We start from the raw sequence: 17,151 nt of genomic DNA on the forward strand, positions 1-17,151 counted from the left end.
TAGGCAGCTATGAATCTGATCTCATGTTGAGGTTGAACAAGGGGCCATGACAGTGAAACATGCAGTATCTTGCGCACCGCATTTCGTCAACCCATGCCTCACAGTGTAGGTAATCTTCGTCTTAAAATTGAAATCTTCAGGGACCACAACTAATGATTTGAATGATCATTTCTCGTGAATGATGGTTTGGTTTGACCTGCCTTTTGTATGGGACATCTGAATGTCGTAATGTAGGCTAGTGAAAAAAGTACCCCTGCTTATGAAACAACGTTGTTGCTTTGACATGGGTTTATACAATTCATATCTTCTGCGATCTTGTAAAACAGCCTCCTTATACTAGAACTAACAAGTGATTTTCAGCACTTAAAAAAAGATTGGATGGGTGTCTAGCAAATATCGAATGGCGTGCTGTTCATTCAAATACTGCTCTCTGTAATAGTAGAGAAGATTTTTGTGGATTTCCACTTACACACGCTATGGGGCATTGCGCAGGTTCAAGCCACATATGCGCAGATGGATGAAAACTATGATGGAAACACTCGTCAGCGGGAACTTGCTCTACCAAGAACGTGTATGCCTTGGTGATATGGGTGTATGAAAGAAGTTGAATAATATATGCAGAGACATCAGCAGTAACATCCTCTTAGATATTGATGATGCTGTTCGGAAATCAAGAGAATACACTAACATGGCGTGTCTATAACACTACCGGAAATGGCGTGTCTTTTCTAGCTGCAAGCGCAGGCAAGCTGTTGCATGTGCCCAATGCTATTCGATCGAAGGCTGGCAAGAAGAGGGTTTGTCCAGTTAGGCGTGCGAAGGGCTTTTATTTGAAGATTGATGCTTTTAATCCCTATGATAAGTCTAAGTATAGTTCAGAGACATTATGTAAGGTCCAGATCATTCTGGCTGGTTCTGAATTTACATTCAGACCCTGCAGCTGTATTTAGTTTGTCTTAAAAACAGGCAGAGCGCGTATTTACTTTTGTTGTGGGAAAAGAAGTGTTGTCACTGTAAATACAAAATTTACATACGAAATGACATGAGGCAGAAGATTACTAAACATGCTGGGTGGAAAGGGACAAGCATATGTTGTGCCTGATGTTCCCAGTACGCTAGTTTATCAGTTTATTGCTGAATAAGTGAATATATCACAAGCAGACCAGAATACTGCTACGCGGCACAAACAAACAGGGATCCCTGCACACATCATTGACTAATCTAGACTGTTATGAATGATAGGATCGTGTCAAATGACATGAGGCAGATGATTACCAAATCGCAGCGTCTTTATTTTAAGGCCAACATTGCAGATGATTACCACATGTGCAAACCTAGCTGCTAGTAGGGACAAGATTGCATATAAAATGCAGTTAACATGAGACAGATTACTAACAATTCAGAAGATTGCTAGACATGCTGGGTGAAAAGGGACATCATGCATGCATCCCCTCATGCATTCTCACAGATAATTAACCAGTATGTTCATCAGTCTCCTGATTATGGATCATCACAACCAGAACTGAGTACTGCTACACCATGCAAAAAAAAAAAAAAAACTGGGAGTATAATGCTAGGATTGGAACAACAAATGACATCACAGAACATGATTAAAAACATGCCCAGAATTGGATCCAGCTTTGACATGTATACTGCAATTCGATTGCATTGCTTGTCATAGTGATTTTCGTACATGCATTCATCACCAAAGGCCATTCACAAGATTCTCGTACCAAATTCTCCAAACAGCACACTAGCGCGCACAGCTCATGTGAAACAGAGTAAAAACTAATGCTAGCACTCACTAGAGAAGCACCAAACAGGGGCCTCATTTGCTCAAACCATGACAGTAGTACTCATGGACCTGGATGTCCCTCTTATTGGCTCTAACAAGGCAGCCCTTCTTCCTGCAACTTCGCATCTCAACTCCCTTGTGAAACTTGTTGTTATGGCGATCAATCTGAAAAGAAAATCGATGGCATTTAGTCCCAAAATTTATTTCACCACACAATTTGAAGTTTCAGAGAACATTTTTTGAAAAGGAAATTTCAGAGAACATAGCTACCTCGTCTGGAATGTTGCCTAGGCACTGCTTCTTGCGCTTGTTGTGATTTTGAGACCAGTAACTAATGTGAACATCCTTCTCATCCTACAAAACATGTTTACTTAGCGGTGATTAAATCTTCCATCGGTAGAAACTAAAACATGGCAAGTGACACTAAGGAAAGATACACATTCTTCACCAAAACAGCTATCTGATAAATCCCCATCTTCAAATGACCAAAGGTTTTCAGGTAGGCTTAGCGGTGGCTGTAGTCTTGATAACAAGGAGCAACCTGACTAGATATAGAGATCGGGGTGGTGATTTATCCTTAGATCGGTCACTTCATCAAGATCGAACACTAACTAAAATTCCATACAAAAAATCAACACCCTCTGCATCATCCATAAGCAGAGCAGTGGGCATTTTTCAGGCAATTCTTCAGTAGAAACTAAAACATGGCAAGGGATTGGGGTTTTAAATTGTAATGTAACAGAATTGTGATCAACTATTCTACTTCTACCATTATTGTGACAGCAAACATCAGTTTTTTTTCAGAGATCTAAACCTGCCTAAACGCTGATGATCGGTCAAAACACGCTGATGAACAGAAAGTAACGCTGATGATCCTCATTTTGCCAATTCAGACAGGAGCAGAAAGGAACAGGAAAACTGAACTCATAGCAAAAGGAACGAGCAAGCGCATGATCGATCGTACCTCATGCTCATCCTTGTTCCTGTCCGCCTCCTTCCTCCTCTGGGCCTCCTCCCGCCTCCTTTGCCTGTCCTCCTCCTCCATCCTGGCCTCCTCCTTCCTCCGCTCGGCGTCCTCCCGCTGCCGTCTCTTGGCCTCCTCCAGGTCAGCCTTTTTCTTGTCCTCGGCAAGCTTCTGCCTGGCCTTCTCCTTGGCTGCCTTCTGCTCTTCTTCCCTGATCCTGGCCTCCTCCTTGGCCGCCTCCTCCTCTTCTTTCCTCTTCATGGCCTCCTCCTCCTGCCTCTTCTTCTTGTCCTCCGCCTTGGCCTCCTTCTTGGTCTTCTTGGCCTTCGCCTTGGCCTCCTTTCTGGCCGCTTTCTTGGCCTTCTGCCTTGCTCGTTTCCTGGCGGCAATCTCCGTCTTCTTCAGGCGATCCTCATCATCTTGGCCGCCTGTCTCGTTCTTGTTCTTGGCATCATTGCGCTCCTCCTCGTCTTGGCCCGCCGGTAAGCGGCATGCGCGCCAAAGTAGCACCATGAGAGAGCGGAGAGATAAGCCCAATGAAGAGGCCACCGAGCGCAAGATCCTGATCCAGCTCCCTGTCGGCGGCGGTGGGCGTGGCTCCGGCACCGGCGGTGGTGGCCGCTGGCCAACTTGATTCATCGCAGAGGATGCGGGCTTGCGGAGGGAGCACGATGTGGTTTAGGGTGGAGGGGGAGGAGGGTGCGGTGCGGTGGCTGGCTGGCTTCCGGTGGGGGCAGTCGCAGTGCGGCGCGGTGGCGTTGGGAGTTGGGACGGAGGTGGGAGGAGGAAGAAGGTTTCGAGCGACGAGTACGCGGGGAGGGCGGGGACGAACTGAATTTAACGGCCACCTCCTCGTCTCTCTGGCCTTTTTTTTCTTCTCTCTCTGGTTGGGCACGCACGAGGAGGCCTTTTTTCTCCTGGGCCGGGCTAATTGAGCCCAACCATTTTCTTCTCTTTTATCTTCTTTTTTTAGTTCCTGTCCGGTTGCCTCTCCGAGCTCCGGCGGCCGGCGACCGTGGGTGCTCCCAAACCCCCGCGTGCCAATAGGGCAACCGACCGGCACATTTCGGTTCGAACCGAACCGACCGAGCCGTAACCCCTAAGTGGCTTGAGGTCTGCTCACTGGCTCACCGCATCGCATCCTCGCTCCTCGGCGCTCAACCACCAGCACCGGCGGCGGCGAGTAACCTCAAGGGCGCGGCGCTGGCTCTTCTCCGTCTCCTCGCTGCCACGGACGTCCACGACCTCCTCCCCCTCATACCCACCCACCCACCCCTCCCAACTCCAATGGCAGCATGCCCGCCACCTGCTCGACGAAACGAAACGGCCGACCAACTGACCGGCATCCATGCCCAATCTACTCAATGGTACGTGTCTCAGATCCCATCTTTCCATTCTTCAGTTTGATGACCAATCCAAGACTCATTCAAGGTCCATGGATGAGATGCTATCCAGTGAATGTAAGATTTCTGCCTATGAGAGTACTGGTCCTGAGGGACTCCCTAGCTGTCGATCAACAATTGAATTGGACTAGTTGAACTTGCTAGCTGCTTGTTACAATTTAGTTGTACTTCTTTTGCGGATGCTTGTTGGCAGACTAGTTATGCAGATGCTTGTTCTACATATTAGTTGTACTTATTCTGCAGATGCTTGTTACAATTTTGAAACCTGTTACTCTTTACTGCACCAGATCGCCGCCAGCCCCTACCCCGGCCCCAAGGTCGCCGGCAGCGTCAATCCCGACGCCCAGGTCACCGTCACCCCCAACCTCGATGCCCAGGTCCTGGGCGGCAGGTACATTCGATCGCTTGTACATTTGTTGTCTGAAGGTCCAAAGTTTTTAAATCTAACTGAAGCCAAAACTTTGTGATTTATCTAACTGAAGATCCAAAGCTCGTAGTTAAAATGATAGTTAGGTGGTACAAGGAAACAGGGCAGCCTACAGCATGTTACATGTTCAGACCGAGTGTTCATCCTCTGAATAATACTAGTACTAGACAAGGACAGATAATACTAGGACAGATTTCACTACATGTTACTTGTACTCCCTCCGTTCCCAAATATTTTTCTTTCTAGAGATTGCAACAAGTGACTACATACGAAGCAAAATGAGTGAATCTACACTCTAAAATATGTCTACATACATCCGTATGTTTAGTCCATTTGAAATGCCTAGAAAGACAAATATTAAGGAACGGAGGGAGTAATAGGCAAACAGCCAATGAAGTACTACTGTTTCACATGCTTTTTTCTTGATGGGAATGTTTTACTTATCTTTATAAGGAAACAAACAGTGGCATTTCATACAGATTGTGCAGTTTCAGATATTGATATGATAGGACTGGCATCATGTGTATCTCATTCATGCATGCATGACTGCAACTTAAACCTGAATTTCTTGTGTACCAACAATTGATTTAAGCTGTTTACCACATATCTTCAGTTAGTTTCAGGTGGATACTGAAATGTGCTCTAATCCGCTGTTTTGCTAGGCCTTTTTGTTCTCTTTCTTAATGCAGTCGTTCATAAGATAATTTACAAGTACCACAACATGCTTTTCAGGGGCTCATAGATATATACTGATATATATGTTTGTATTACTCACAATGTATTATTAAATTCTATTGTACAAAGATGTTTCAATTCTCCTCAATTCTTTTTTTCATCATGTTGTTAATGATGCCTCAATTCTCCTCCGCCAGATATGACTGCAGTGGATCCAGGTGGCCAGAAAGAAGCGCACGACGAAGGTTCGGGCGGCATCGATGCCTGGGAAGAAGAGTATGGCATTGGCAAGGTCCAAAATAGATCTCTGCTTGATAAGCTTCAAAATCTCTCTTGTCTCATACTGTATGTTGTGAACTATGTATACTTGCAGGGCTCTTCAAAATGCACGCGAGAGGATTCAACATCTTGGAGATATTCGAAACGGGAAGAAAGAAATGGCTCATGTCGACCATGTTTAGAGCATGTAGCCTTCTGATGTGTGATGTGTTCACAGATTTCTGTCATTTGTGGTGTTTATTAATGAAGTGATGTTCACTTCTGAAGAAAAAATGGTGTTGCAGTCTGGTTGCATGTTATTACTAACTTGCAACTACGATTCATGTATGCATGTTGTATACAACCACAGCTCGTATCTGCATGTTGGATACGCAACATAGTTTGTGAAGTAGAATCCATTTTGTATATGTGCATATATACGTCACATATCTGCATGTGTATACCTTTCGGAAGTGGGAACCCCACTTGATCCCACTTAAGCCACATAAGTTTTACTGGGTTGTTGGCTATCACCCACCAAAGTGTGTTGGGATTGAGTGGGATGTGGTGGGACGCCCACTACCAGTCCCACCTGCAGCCTGATGAGGGAGGCAGATGCTGGACCTCTCAGCGAGGAGCAAAGTTTTCCGAGGATGAACCTTTTGCACCAGTTGAAATCCTCTAATGTAGATGGTTTGTATCATTCTCCAGTATCTACATGTAATGCACTGCTTTAGAATTGTTTTTCATATGTTTTATGAACATTGGGTAGTTCCCAGATTATACTAGAATAGTTAGCTTGAATAGCTGAGGTAACTAGTAGTACAATATGACCATCTGGCAGCATGTTTATTGCTTGCTAGTTGCATAATGCATGTCATCGTGATTGATTCATCAGTGGTCTTCCCAGAGTACTTCGATTATGAAATTTGCAGCTCTATGGGCACTTATGGAAACTAGGTTTAGTGATTTAGCATGAATCTTGGGATGTTATATGTTTCAAGTTTTAACTGCATGACCGCTAGACATAGTCGACCAACTGTGAGCCTTGACATTCAGAACACTAGGGGTCGCATGTTTCTCAGTTTTATGTTTGCACATGGCTACTATACATTTCATTGATTGATTGCTTTGCTTCTTGTATGTTCATATTTTCTGCGGATATACTGTTTTTTTCATAGTGTTCAAGCACCCTGTTATATCTAGTTATGCACCTTGTGGCTGCTCTGCTAGGTTGCTTTATGTTTTTATTTTGAGAAAAAGTCATGCTTCATGTTCTATCTACTGATATAAGATCCCACACCATTGTTTATTTAAGACTTCCACAAGTTAACTTCTAGTGAGGCTGTTGGCGTACTATGGCATTTCAGTCCACTACAATAGCTGAATACTTTACCTTACTAAGCGAACCCACTAAGTCATCATATATACTTTTACATAATGTGGTTCTGAAAATTGGGTAGTTCTCATATTCTAGTAGAATGATTAGCTTGAATTGTTGTGGTAACTAGTAGCGTTGTACAACATGACCATATGGCAGCATGTTTAATTGCTTGCTGGTTGCGTAATGCCTGTCATCATGATTTGTCATGACCATCTAGCAGTGTATTTCACTCCGTGGTTTTCCCGAGTTCTTCGATTGTGATATATGAAGCTTTATGTGCAGGTATGGAAACTACTAACTTCTAGTTGATTGAGTAGCGTAGTTAAGTTCACCGTAGGAGACAAGACCAACATGGCTGATTGATTGCACTCTCCCTCTCCCTCCCGCGCTGCCCCCGCACGGCGGCGGGGAGGGAACCCTAGGCGGCCGCCGCCGAGCTCCCCACCCTCCCTCCTCCTCTCCCGCCGCCGCCAGAGGGTCTGGCTGGGCAAAGCTCGTCCGGGTCGACGGCGGCGGGGCCCTCTCGATCCCCCGTAGGCAGAGGTGCGGCACGGGCGCCGCGACGCGACGTCGCGCGGGCGCGCTGGAGGCCGCTGGCGTGGTGGCGGCATGGACGGTGGAGGATCGTGCGGGGTGAGCTCTGGCGGCGTGGATCTGGCGCGTGAGGGGCTTATGCGATGAGGGCTGTGGGCAGCGCGGCCTGGCGCTTCCTGGGCGTCGGACGGCGGCTGCTCGCAGCAAGGTAGACGGCGGCTCTTCTCATGGGCGGGTGGAGGAAGGTCGGCGGGTGGACGGTGGACGCCTTGGCCTAGGGCGGCGGTCGCGGGACGATGCGTGGAGAGCCGAGGGGGCGCGGGGCTGGCACCGTGGATGCGGCTGCTCGGCGGCCGGACTGCCGGCTGCCTTGGCGGCCTCTCATCTAGATCCGGGATGCCCAGATCTGATGGGGCGGCAACCGCCCCTCAGATGCGTTGGCTGGTAGTTGGCCGGCAACGCGGACTGACCTCCGGTGCGAGAGTTTGACGCGGTCCTCCTGCCCGGGGCTCATCGCTCCTCGCGCGACATCCGGCGTTCGGTCGCCCTGGAGTCGGTGCACGGCTCTGGGCCGCCTCCGTTCCGGTCAAGATGGGAGCTTGTGGTTCGATTGGGGGGCGTCTTCTCGTTATGGCGTTGATGAAGGACCGTGGCGGTGGTGGTTAGGATAGCGTTGTGCCAGCAGTGGGATCTGTGCCGTAGGCCACGGATTTGGCGTCCTCTGAGTTGATGGCTCGACGATGCCCGTCGGTAGCCACTGGGCCATGCCCCCCCCCCCCCCCCCCCCCGGTCCACCTGGATAGGAGGGGACTTCAGGCATGGGTGCCCCTACGGTGGTGGCGCTGACCCTAGCCTGGGGGCTGATGCCGGACTTCTCTAACCACGGTTTGTGCACGGTGAAGCGGATAGTCGGCTTTGTCTCGTGGCATGGATGCCGGGGCGGCGGCCCTGGAAGGTGGTCCACATGGTTGGCTCTCCGGCGGGCACCATGGCGGCGGTGGTGGCATTGTCTCTTGGTCGTGTGGGCGGCGACAGGCTTGGCGCAAGGTAGCTCGGGCGTGCTCTCGGTCTCCGTGGGGGCGTCTCAATCCGGATCTAGGGACATGAGCTCGTCATGCTTCTTCTGAAGACCTCGTGGTGACACATGAGAACTACCGGGCGAAAGCTCTGTGCTCTGGCGCCGACGATGGTGACGCTCGAGGGCGCCGCTCTCTTCTTGAAGACGTCGTCGTGGTGTTCCCATCCGTGTTCGGGTTTCGGGTGAAAACCTTTGTCCATTGTGGACTCGACAGCGGCGACGCTTGGCGCCGGCATCCCTCCTGAGGGCGTTGTCGTGGAGCTTAGGTGTGTATAGGGCGTAGCGTGGCGTTGTACTCGGGTCCTCCTGTGCTTTTTCGTCGGTACCATTGGTGATCCGTTTATTCTGGGATCGGCTTTGTAAGAGGACTACCTCTCCACCTTGTATCGTTCGGCGCCGTGTACTTTGTTCAGTTGTTGCTTTATATATAAAGCGGGGCAAAAGCCTCTTTCGAGAGAGTTGATTGAGTTAGCATGAATTCTGGGGATGCTATATCTTTAAATTTTCAAATGCATGACAACTAGATATAGTTGACCAACTGTGAGCCTTGACATTCAGAATACTAGGGGTTGCATGTTTCTCGGTTTTCACTTTGCACAAAGCTACTACACATTTTGTTGAATGATTGCTCTGCTTCTTGTATGTTCATATTTTCTGCGCATTACTCTGTTTTGTCACAGTTTTCAAGCACCCTGTTATGTCTAGTTATGTTCCTTGTTACCAAACTTTATGCATCGCTGCTTTTCTGCTTTATTACTTTTTAGCTACTTTTCCTTGCTATTTAAGCACCATTCGGGGTCGGTGAGATCCATCTCTTGTGCAAGGGGTTGTCCCCCGGCTGGCTAAGAACCCTAGCTACAGTACTTCTAGATCGAGCAATCCATCGTCTTGAGGTGGCCTACTTTCTGTGTTTTGCATTTCATTTCTGAAGATCATCGACAGATCCTTAGTTAGCGCCTGTCAGTACCATACTTGCTGGTATTGATGAATCTAGCCTCGTATGAGATGGCTTCTGTAACCAACTTGCTTCATGTCGTGTGCACACCTTCTGTTAATTAATATAAGAAGATCCCGCACAGGCGTTTAGTTCAGGCTACCGGGAGTCAACTCCTGGTGAGGCTATTAGCACACTATGTATGGCATTTCAGTCGACAACACTAGCTGAATAATCTACCTTGCTTAGTGAATCCAGTAAGCCATCTTGTATATTGTTATGTAGTGTGGCTCAGCTTTAAGAACTTAATCGCTTGAATGAAATGTACAGCCTGATTTTATTACTACACTCTTGACTGTTGCTATGTGTTACTACTGGACTGCATCTTCACTTGTTCTAATCAGGCTGTATTTTGTTGTTGCATCAATTATAGGCGCTCGCAACTGAGGTCTTCAACAGTCAACACACACGCGCGGCGCATGAATGCAAGCAGGCACACGTTTTTGGAGAGCTAACCTGAATATCTGATGGTTCTGTAGTGGGTGCTGTAATGTTTACCTCAAGTTGCTACTCTGTGTTTGCATGAGGATGAGGTGTGCTTGATGTGAGTGTGTGGCTTGTTCTAACCGTGGATGTAATGTAGTCCCTCCGTTCCTAAATACTCCCTTCGTCCGGAAATACTCGTCGGAGAAATGCATAAAAATGGATATATCTAGAACTAAAATGCATCTAGATACATCTATTTCTCCAACAAGTATTTTGGGACGGAGGGAGTACTTGTCTTTCTAGGCATTTCAACAAGTGACTACATACGGAATAAAATGAGTGAATCTACACTCTAAAATATGTCTACATACATTCGTATGTGATATTCATTTGAAATGCCTAGAAAGACAAGTATTTAGAAACGGAGGGAGTACCTAGCATCTCTGTGGTGAGAGATAATTCTCTAGTAACTGAAAAAGACCTGATGGATGGAAACTTTAGCTCTGAATGAAGGAATCCTTGCCTTCGGCGGTGGGTTATAAAACATGATCAAGCGGTGACCTGCTTAGGCTTGGGCGCGCAGTCATCGCGGAAATCTGGACATGAACGATCAGGCGCCAATCTATACCAACCAGGGCCAGGGCCAGGGCCAAGGCTGAATGATCCACAGCTAAACCATCACCAACATTCACGAGTTCATGACAATATAAGATCAATACACTTCTACTTCACTACTTCATTGCTTCAGGAACCTAGGTACTTGGGCTCAGCGCTTCCGCTTCTGTGTGCGCCACTGCCTCAGCACGTACTGGACCACTTCTTTCAGGGTTGCCTTCCTATTCTCTTTGTAGTTCCACAGCTCCGGCACAGAATAGCGGCCGCTAGGGTTGTACTCATTCACTTCAAGCAAAGCCTTTGTCACCAGCCCATAGACTTCCTCACCATGCTCTTCTTTCAGTTCCTGCAGCTTCTCGTCATCCTCACGGAGAATTTCCTAACATCAACGCACACACCATTAGATAACCATACTACTCCATTTTAAACATGTCAGATAAAACAGGCACCAAAAGCTTCAAAACTTCGCGCGCTCCACAAATATGCCTAAGACAGACAGTGATCAAGGAGCTTGTGCTATGAATTTAGCAAAGTATTCATACGGGAACTATGTAGTGTCTACATGCTGCCACAGTATAATAAAACATGGATGAACAAACATAATTTATGTGTGTGAAATAATGTAAGACATGCCTACTTCATTACATAGTAATGCATGCCTGCATTAATAAACCAGTATATCAAATATACATACACAATGACCTTTCCATGCATGTGGAACAAGTATGCTACATAAAGTTCAGGGGGGAAATATTGTTTGCAGATGGCAGGAGGGCTTTGAGCTCCATGTATCAAGTATCATGTCAAATTCCAACAGCCAAGACACGTTGTGTCCAGCTTAACCAAGCTAGGAACTGGGAACCAACTTTTAATTGACGAAGGAATGTCATAAAGCGTCCCTATCATAAACTTCTAGGAGAGGGGGAGTCATTAGCATCCGGCAATGTGGGTACTGAGTGGCAAGCTTTTTATCGGTAAGAAGTTTGGTTACTCCATGAGCAAATGCTAGATGTACCATCTTTCCAAAAGGTTGGCGAATTAAATATAACTTAATTGGTATAGAACTGACCATCAGCTTCAGAGAAAAGCAACAAATGGAAGAAAGAGAGTCTTGAATAAATACAATTCACCATTTATTTAATTAGATGCTATATATCTCAATCAAGAGCAGCTAACATCAACGTAAGGTTTTGCACACAGGAACTCAAAAATCTTGCTTCCTAGCATTGAAGTTGCACAAATATATGCATATGACCAAGCTCTCCAGAAGCTGCTAAATCAAGTAAATGAAACTTATCTAACATTCACTACAAGCATAGATACATATGGCTGACTTTTCAGATTCCTTCATCAAGCATCCAATATTTGCTATTGCACAAAAGAAAAATTATTTATGGCATAGCCTAATTGACTTTCTAATTGGTTAGCTGTAAAAGATATCGTGCGGTAGCTTACATCCACAGTTGACACCATGCCATGAAAAACAAGATATTTATAACTCCCATGAAAAACTAGAGTATTTAAATTACACAAGAATATAGCCCCTTGGCTGGTTACAACTGGTGGCTGACGTTTTCTTGTTTCCTCCACTCTTATTTCATGTAATGAAGGACCAAGGAAGTAACAGATGGAGGAAACAGAAAGGACCTGATTAGTAATGTAACTAATGTTTTTGGGTCAGGCTCAAACACAGCAAGATTCAGAAATGATAACACTATCCGGAGCCCTTAAATCAGTAAGTCCAATGTTTGTATTATGGAATATTCTTTCTCTCGCTATCTATGGTTGATAATACTTTTGATCAACAGATTAGGTATTTTCCCTTTCCATTATTAATGTGAGAATTTCTGCTACTTTTCTCCCTTTAGATTAATGTAAGAATATGCAGGGCAGTAAATTAAACTTTGTGTCTCCAATTTTCAGCTCTCACCACAATTTACTTATGAATAGATGAACCGAGTTAATGTTTGCAGAACAGGAAATTCAATGTGAAATTGATAACTCGAGATACAAGCTATTAGAGAACATCAAGTGTATAAAAGCAAGAGCGAAGATATTACTACCTTCTCTCTACCCTCGACCATGATAACTTTAAAAGGGTGCCATTCTGGATTTTTAATCTCCTCTTCCCACTTTGAACAAAGAATGGAAGCAGTTACTTCTGCATCTTCTTCTGACATTTTACCTTTGCAAGCCTTAGCAAACGATTTCAGATCAAGATCACCCATTCTTTTAACGCCTATAGTTGCTCGGGCAGTTGTAACATCCCGCAGACCCTGCAGCATATGCAATAGATAGCTTTGAAATGTAATTCAAACATAATACTAGACAAATGCAAGTACTCAATCGATGAGATAACTTACATCTATTAGCTTCTTCCGAGCATCTTGCAACTCATCGTTGCTTATCCTTTCCTTCATAAGCAGAGTGTGGTGGAGTGCTTCCACTGCATCCATTTCATCATACTTGTCCTGGAGCTCGGCACTAAGTTCATCTATTTTCCTCTTTGATTCAGAGTCTTCTTCACCTGGCATATGCTTCATCACTTCCAATTTTCCCTGCAACTGTTTTATTTCTAGCTCAAGCTTCTGTTTGGCATCCAGTTTCTGCTCTAACTTGATAATCTCATCTAGAGCAGCCTTTTTCTCCCTCTGCAGTTTGCCATTTTCAGCACAGGAGGACAGTCATAGATATTAGTATCTCAAAACCTCAAGTAAAACAATATATAGTAAGGCACAAACCTTGTGTTTTGCCACAAGCTTCAGCACATTTTCATCTGCCCTCTGTTGCTCCGACGTTGCCATCTTAAGATACTTTGCTTTGATCTCATTCTGTATTCACCACAACAGCCTGACATGAGTTTTATGCAGAGATACTGGGGGGGGGGGGGGGGTACCAAATGGCATCTACATTTCACGCCTACCGGCATGCCCTCTCTAAAAGTAAAAAACAAATTACGTGCATTTTGCTGAAATTGTCCTACTGTTAAACCCTCTGCAATCTATTGTCGTCCAAGAGCGGAATTTCGAGTGACGACAAAAATAAGAAAAATGCAATGATAGGAATCTATTTATTATATTGTTAAACCAACATGAAATGAAAGGTGAAGATTCACCAATTTAAGGTTAGAAAAATTGGACAATAGAGATTCATCAAGATCAACTTAACAACAAAAACTAAGACGTTCAGATGGACGCACGCGCACAAAACCATAGACCAATTTCAACTGACAATAGTGCTTGGTATAGAACTGTAAGATAAAACTAGGAAAGAACTTATGTACATCTGAATCAGAATCCCATAGGCGTGCTCCTCTCAAAATAAGAGCCTGTACGCTTAAATCGCTTAGGAATCGAATAGGGAAAGTCACCAATGCATCTCAATTAAGGCATACTCATGAAAAATCAGAGCCCGCGCACTTGAATCAGCTTAGGAGTCGAATTACGAAATGTCATGCATCCCCATTTGTACTACACGTCAACTTCAGAGTTCAGGCTACTACTCTTAGAAATTTGAGCAAAGTGCAAATGAATAGTAATGTCAAACTGATCAAGTTCTGGAAAAATAAAAACCCGCGCATCTCAAAACTACATGTCAAACGCAAGAAAAGTGCAACAAAAACTGTCAGTAGATCTCGACTGAACAATATAGAAATACTTTCTGCAGATTCAATAGCGATATTAGTACGCACAGCGTTAAGAAAGAAAGGTTCACAGCATTTACTTCTAATGGCCAACATGATAACATCTTTGATTGCTTCTATAAAAAATAGAATATCTACACCACATATTTTGATGTATTTCAGAGTAATAGGAAACGCTACGCAGGTTATTTTGATGAATGTACTATAACGGTGTTTATGCACTAGAAGAAAGTATCTACTTAAAGCATTTATTTTGGTAAAATCAGATTGCAACGGTGTAGATTACTATGAAATTGTGTAAAATAAGGCCAGCAATTTTAGTGTAACATGCCATGGATCTAAGTACATGCATCGGGTGCATAGTTCTATAACCATGCATGCACGTATGGATTGGCGGTCAAAAGTTTACAGCAACTAAAAAAGACAGAGAGAAGTGGTAGATTGGAAAGGATCATAAGTCTAAGCATACATAAGGACCACATACAGAGCATGCATGCCATCAGGTAAGAATGATCGATGGTAATGCATTGTGTGTAAGCGAAAACATATCGTATATAAAATGCAAAATGGTGTCATTGTTGTCAAAGTAAATATGGGTAGCAACAAATCACGTGAGTATCTAGTATGTAGTTTCAGCCGTGCTGAAAAATATAAGCCTATGCAATACAGCATGTGTAAAACAGGAGAAAAAACTACCACGAGAGAAAATATTGTAGCAATTTTGAATAAATATGCCCAGATAATTACATGCCTTAGATGGGTAGATGACAGAAACAACTAGAGCAATATGAGGATGCATGGAAGCATCAGAAGGCATGATATTTGCATTAGATAAAGGGCAACTAAAAAACCAGAACACGATGTTTAAGTACTGGTGCCCCACGTTTGAATTTAATTCATGCTGGAGAATACGGAAAAAATATATTCTCAGTAAGATAGGGAACACGAGATAAACAAGAGTAGATGAGGTAAAATTAGAGGTTAGTAAGAAAGTCTATTGTTTTGTATATAGTGGGCCACGAATCTCAATGCTAACGGTCTTCCTGTGTTAAATAAAATACACTCGCTAGTGGCTACCATTATTTTCTATATTAGAAAGACATACAAATATTAATGAATGTGGCATGAATTAAATCGTGGATCATTCATTTACAAATAGGAAGGAGAAGAAAATTCCAATATTAGTGCCATGTAGTTATTCTAGCCGCGCATGCACAGGTCATCCAGCTAGTTACTAGTAAACAGAAAGATGCTATTTAAAAGAAGCACAGAAACAATCAACCATCGTCGAAAACAAACAAAAGGAGAGGACACAAAAAACTAACTTCCATAATTCTTTATTGGCGACAATGGACACGCACCTTCTCCTTCTCTTTCTCAAGGTTCCTTCTATCCGAGTCACTACGCACAGCAAGCTCATCAAGCTGCCTGGATTTCAATTCAAGATCCTGCATCTTGGCCTCCAGTTCCGAACGAAGCTTCTGATTCTCATTAAGGATCATCTGAGAATGCCTACGAGCAAGTTGCTGCATATTGCGGATTTCTGGTGATAATGCAAGTTCAAAATGGATAATTAGATAACTGAAAGGGAAAGGCCCCAATGCTCAAAGGAGATAAATGCACATATGCTGTTCTACCATAACAGAACACATAAACAGCAAAAGATTGCAGACCAACCATCATTGTATCTCTGGAGGACCAGCTCCTTTTCTTCCATCACCTTGTCAAGTGAGGTGGTCGTCTCATTGTACTTGCATTCAAGTTCTTGGGCATGCTTGGTCTTTACCTCAATTGCGCTGGCCAAATTAGCTACCAGCTTGTCGGTTTTGCGTGTTCCTTCATTCTCAAGTTCTGCAACGGTTTTCAGATCACCGTTTTTCTGCAGATGCTCCCCGATCGGTCCCGGGGCTCTTTGATCCTCAGCCCTTGCAACCCATCCAAACATCTCGGGCCCTCGATACTTGTGCTGCTCCCAGTCTCGCTTGCCATATCCTTCTGCCTCAAAGTGGTTCTCAAACTTGAAGGCATTGCAGAAAGAAGCATAGTCTTTTCCAAACTCAACAATGGCGTTCCCGGTGTGGCCTCTATGGTTCCACAAAGGAATGACCTTGTGCGGGCAAAAGGCCGAGAGCTGCTCCTTCAGGCGGTTCCCACTTTCCCCGACCTGGCGCCCTCCTTTCCACTCAGTAGGCACATTGACCAGCACTCCCATCCAGGGCCAGACGAACTGCTCGTCTCTGTTCTGAGCGGGGTGAGGCTCCAGCTCCACATCCTTCTTCAGCCGTGACGGCGGCGGCTCCGATGTGTCAGGCGATTCATCCTTCAGGCGCTTGGTAAGGACGCGGTCTCCCCCATCGCGATTAGCATCTGGACCTGCTCCAGTCGCGTCACGCTGAGGCAGGCCGTCTCTGCTCCGAGAACCCGTTTCCTCGCGAATCCTGCCAAAATCGGAAAAAGAAAGGCGCTAAATTGCAGGCAGCTGCCGCGTTCCTTGATTTCGCAGGGCCTAGAGCGAGATCTCAAGAGACGGAAAGAGGAGGGGTTGGGCATCACGTACCGTTCCGGTGCATCGCCGGGATCCATGGATGGCCGCCGCTGACAGACGCCGCCACCACCAACCTAGGGTTTTAAGGCCCCGAGAGGATCAGTCCAATGTCGCTCAAAGGAAGGGGCGGGGAGGAGACGGACCACGAACGAGGGGCGAGGGAGGGTCTGGGCTCACCTTGCGGTCCGCGGCGGCGCTGGGTGAGGCGAGCCGCCGCCTTGCTGTGTAGTGTAGGGCGCTGTGGCCGGGCGGGGGGCAGAGCAGAGGAGATGATCACGTGATCGAGGAGGCGAAAGGCCGAAATGTCCAAATGGGGGAGACGGGGAGGGGGCGCTGAGCAAGTGAGCAAGTGAGTAGTAGTATTTTTTTTTTATGGGATGTCCTAGAAGGGACAGCTATGCATAAATTTT

General features: G+C 45.5%; 3 protein-coding genes across 4 annotated transcripts; 1 reads left to right on the plus strand and 2 right to left on the minus strand.

The window, feature by feature from the left end:
* Positions 1 to 1,648: 1,648 nt before the first annotated feature.
* On the minus strand, positions 1,649 to 3,719 carry LOC123096465 (vicilin-like seed storage protein At2g18540). Its single transcript, XM_044518208.1, has 3 exons — positions 2,760 to 3,719; positions 2,066 to 2,149; positions 1,649 to 1,960 (listed from the first exon to the last, which is right to left on the minus strand). The coding sequence occupies exons 1-3, from the start codon at positions 3,396 to 3,398 to the stop codon at positions 1,829 to 1,831; spliced, it is 855 nt and encodes a 284-aa protein (XP_044374143.1). The 5' UTR covers positions 3,399 to 3,719; the 3' UTR covers positions 1,649 to 1,828.
* A 233-nt stretch (positions 3,720 to 3,952) lies between these two features.
* Positions 3,953 to 10,482, plus strand: LOC123096466 (uncharacterized). Of its 2 annotated transcripts, XM_044518210.1 has the most exons (5): positions 3,953 to 4,126; positions 4,450 to 4,553; positions 5,462 to 5,556; positions 5,638 to 6,215; positions 9,886 to 10,482. In XM_044518210.1, the coding sequence occupies exons 1-4, from the start codon at positions 4,055 to 4,057 to the stop codon at positions 5,793 to 5,795; spliced, it is 429 nt and encodes a 142-aa protein (XP_044374145.1). In that variant the 5' UTR covers positions 3,953 to 4,054; the 3' UTR covers positions 5,796 to 6,215; positions 9,886 to 10,482. The 2 variants fall into 2 exon arrangements, 1 of the variants encoding a protein (XP_044374145.1); XR_006446608.1 differs by lacking the exons at positions 3,953 to 4,126; positions 4,450 to 4,553; positions 5,462 to 5,556; positions 5,638 to 6,215 and adding an exon at positions 7,367 to 7,648.
* LOC123096464 (factor of DNA methylation 1) lies at positions 10,426 to 17,151 on the minus strand. The gene is made up of 8 exons (XM_044518207.1): positions 16,919 to 17,151; positions 16,754 to 16,815; positions 15,874 to 16,634; positions 15,558 to 15,739; positions 13,295 to 13,384; positions 12,917 to 13,204; positions 12,617 to 12,829; positions 10,426 to 10,932 (listed from the first exon to the last, which is right to left on the minus strand). Exons 2-8 carry the CDS (start codon positions 16,777 to 16,779, stop codon positions 10,705 to 10,707), a joined length of 1,788 nt encoding a protein of 595 aa, XP_044374142.1. The 5' UTR covers positions 16,780 to 16,815; positions 16,919 to 17,151; the 3' UTR covers positions 10,426 to 10,704.

Source organism: Triticum aestivum, chromosome 4D, assembly GCF_018294505.1.
Source record: "Triticum aestivum cultivar Chinese Spring chromosome 4D, IWGSC CS RefSeq v2.1, whole genome shotgun sequence".
Taxonomy (NCBI): domain Eukaryota; kingdom Viridiplantae; phylum Streptophyta; class Magnoliopsida; order Poales; family Poaceae; genus Triticum; species Triticum aestivum.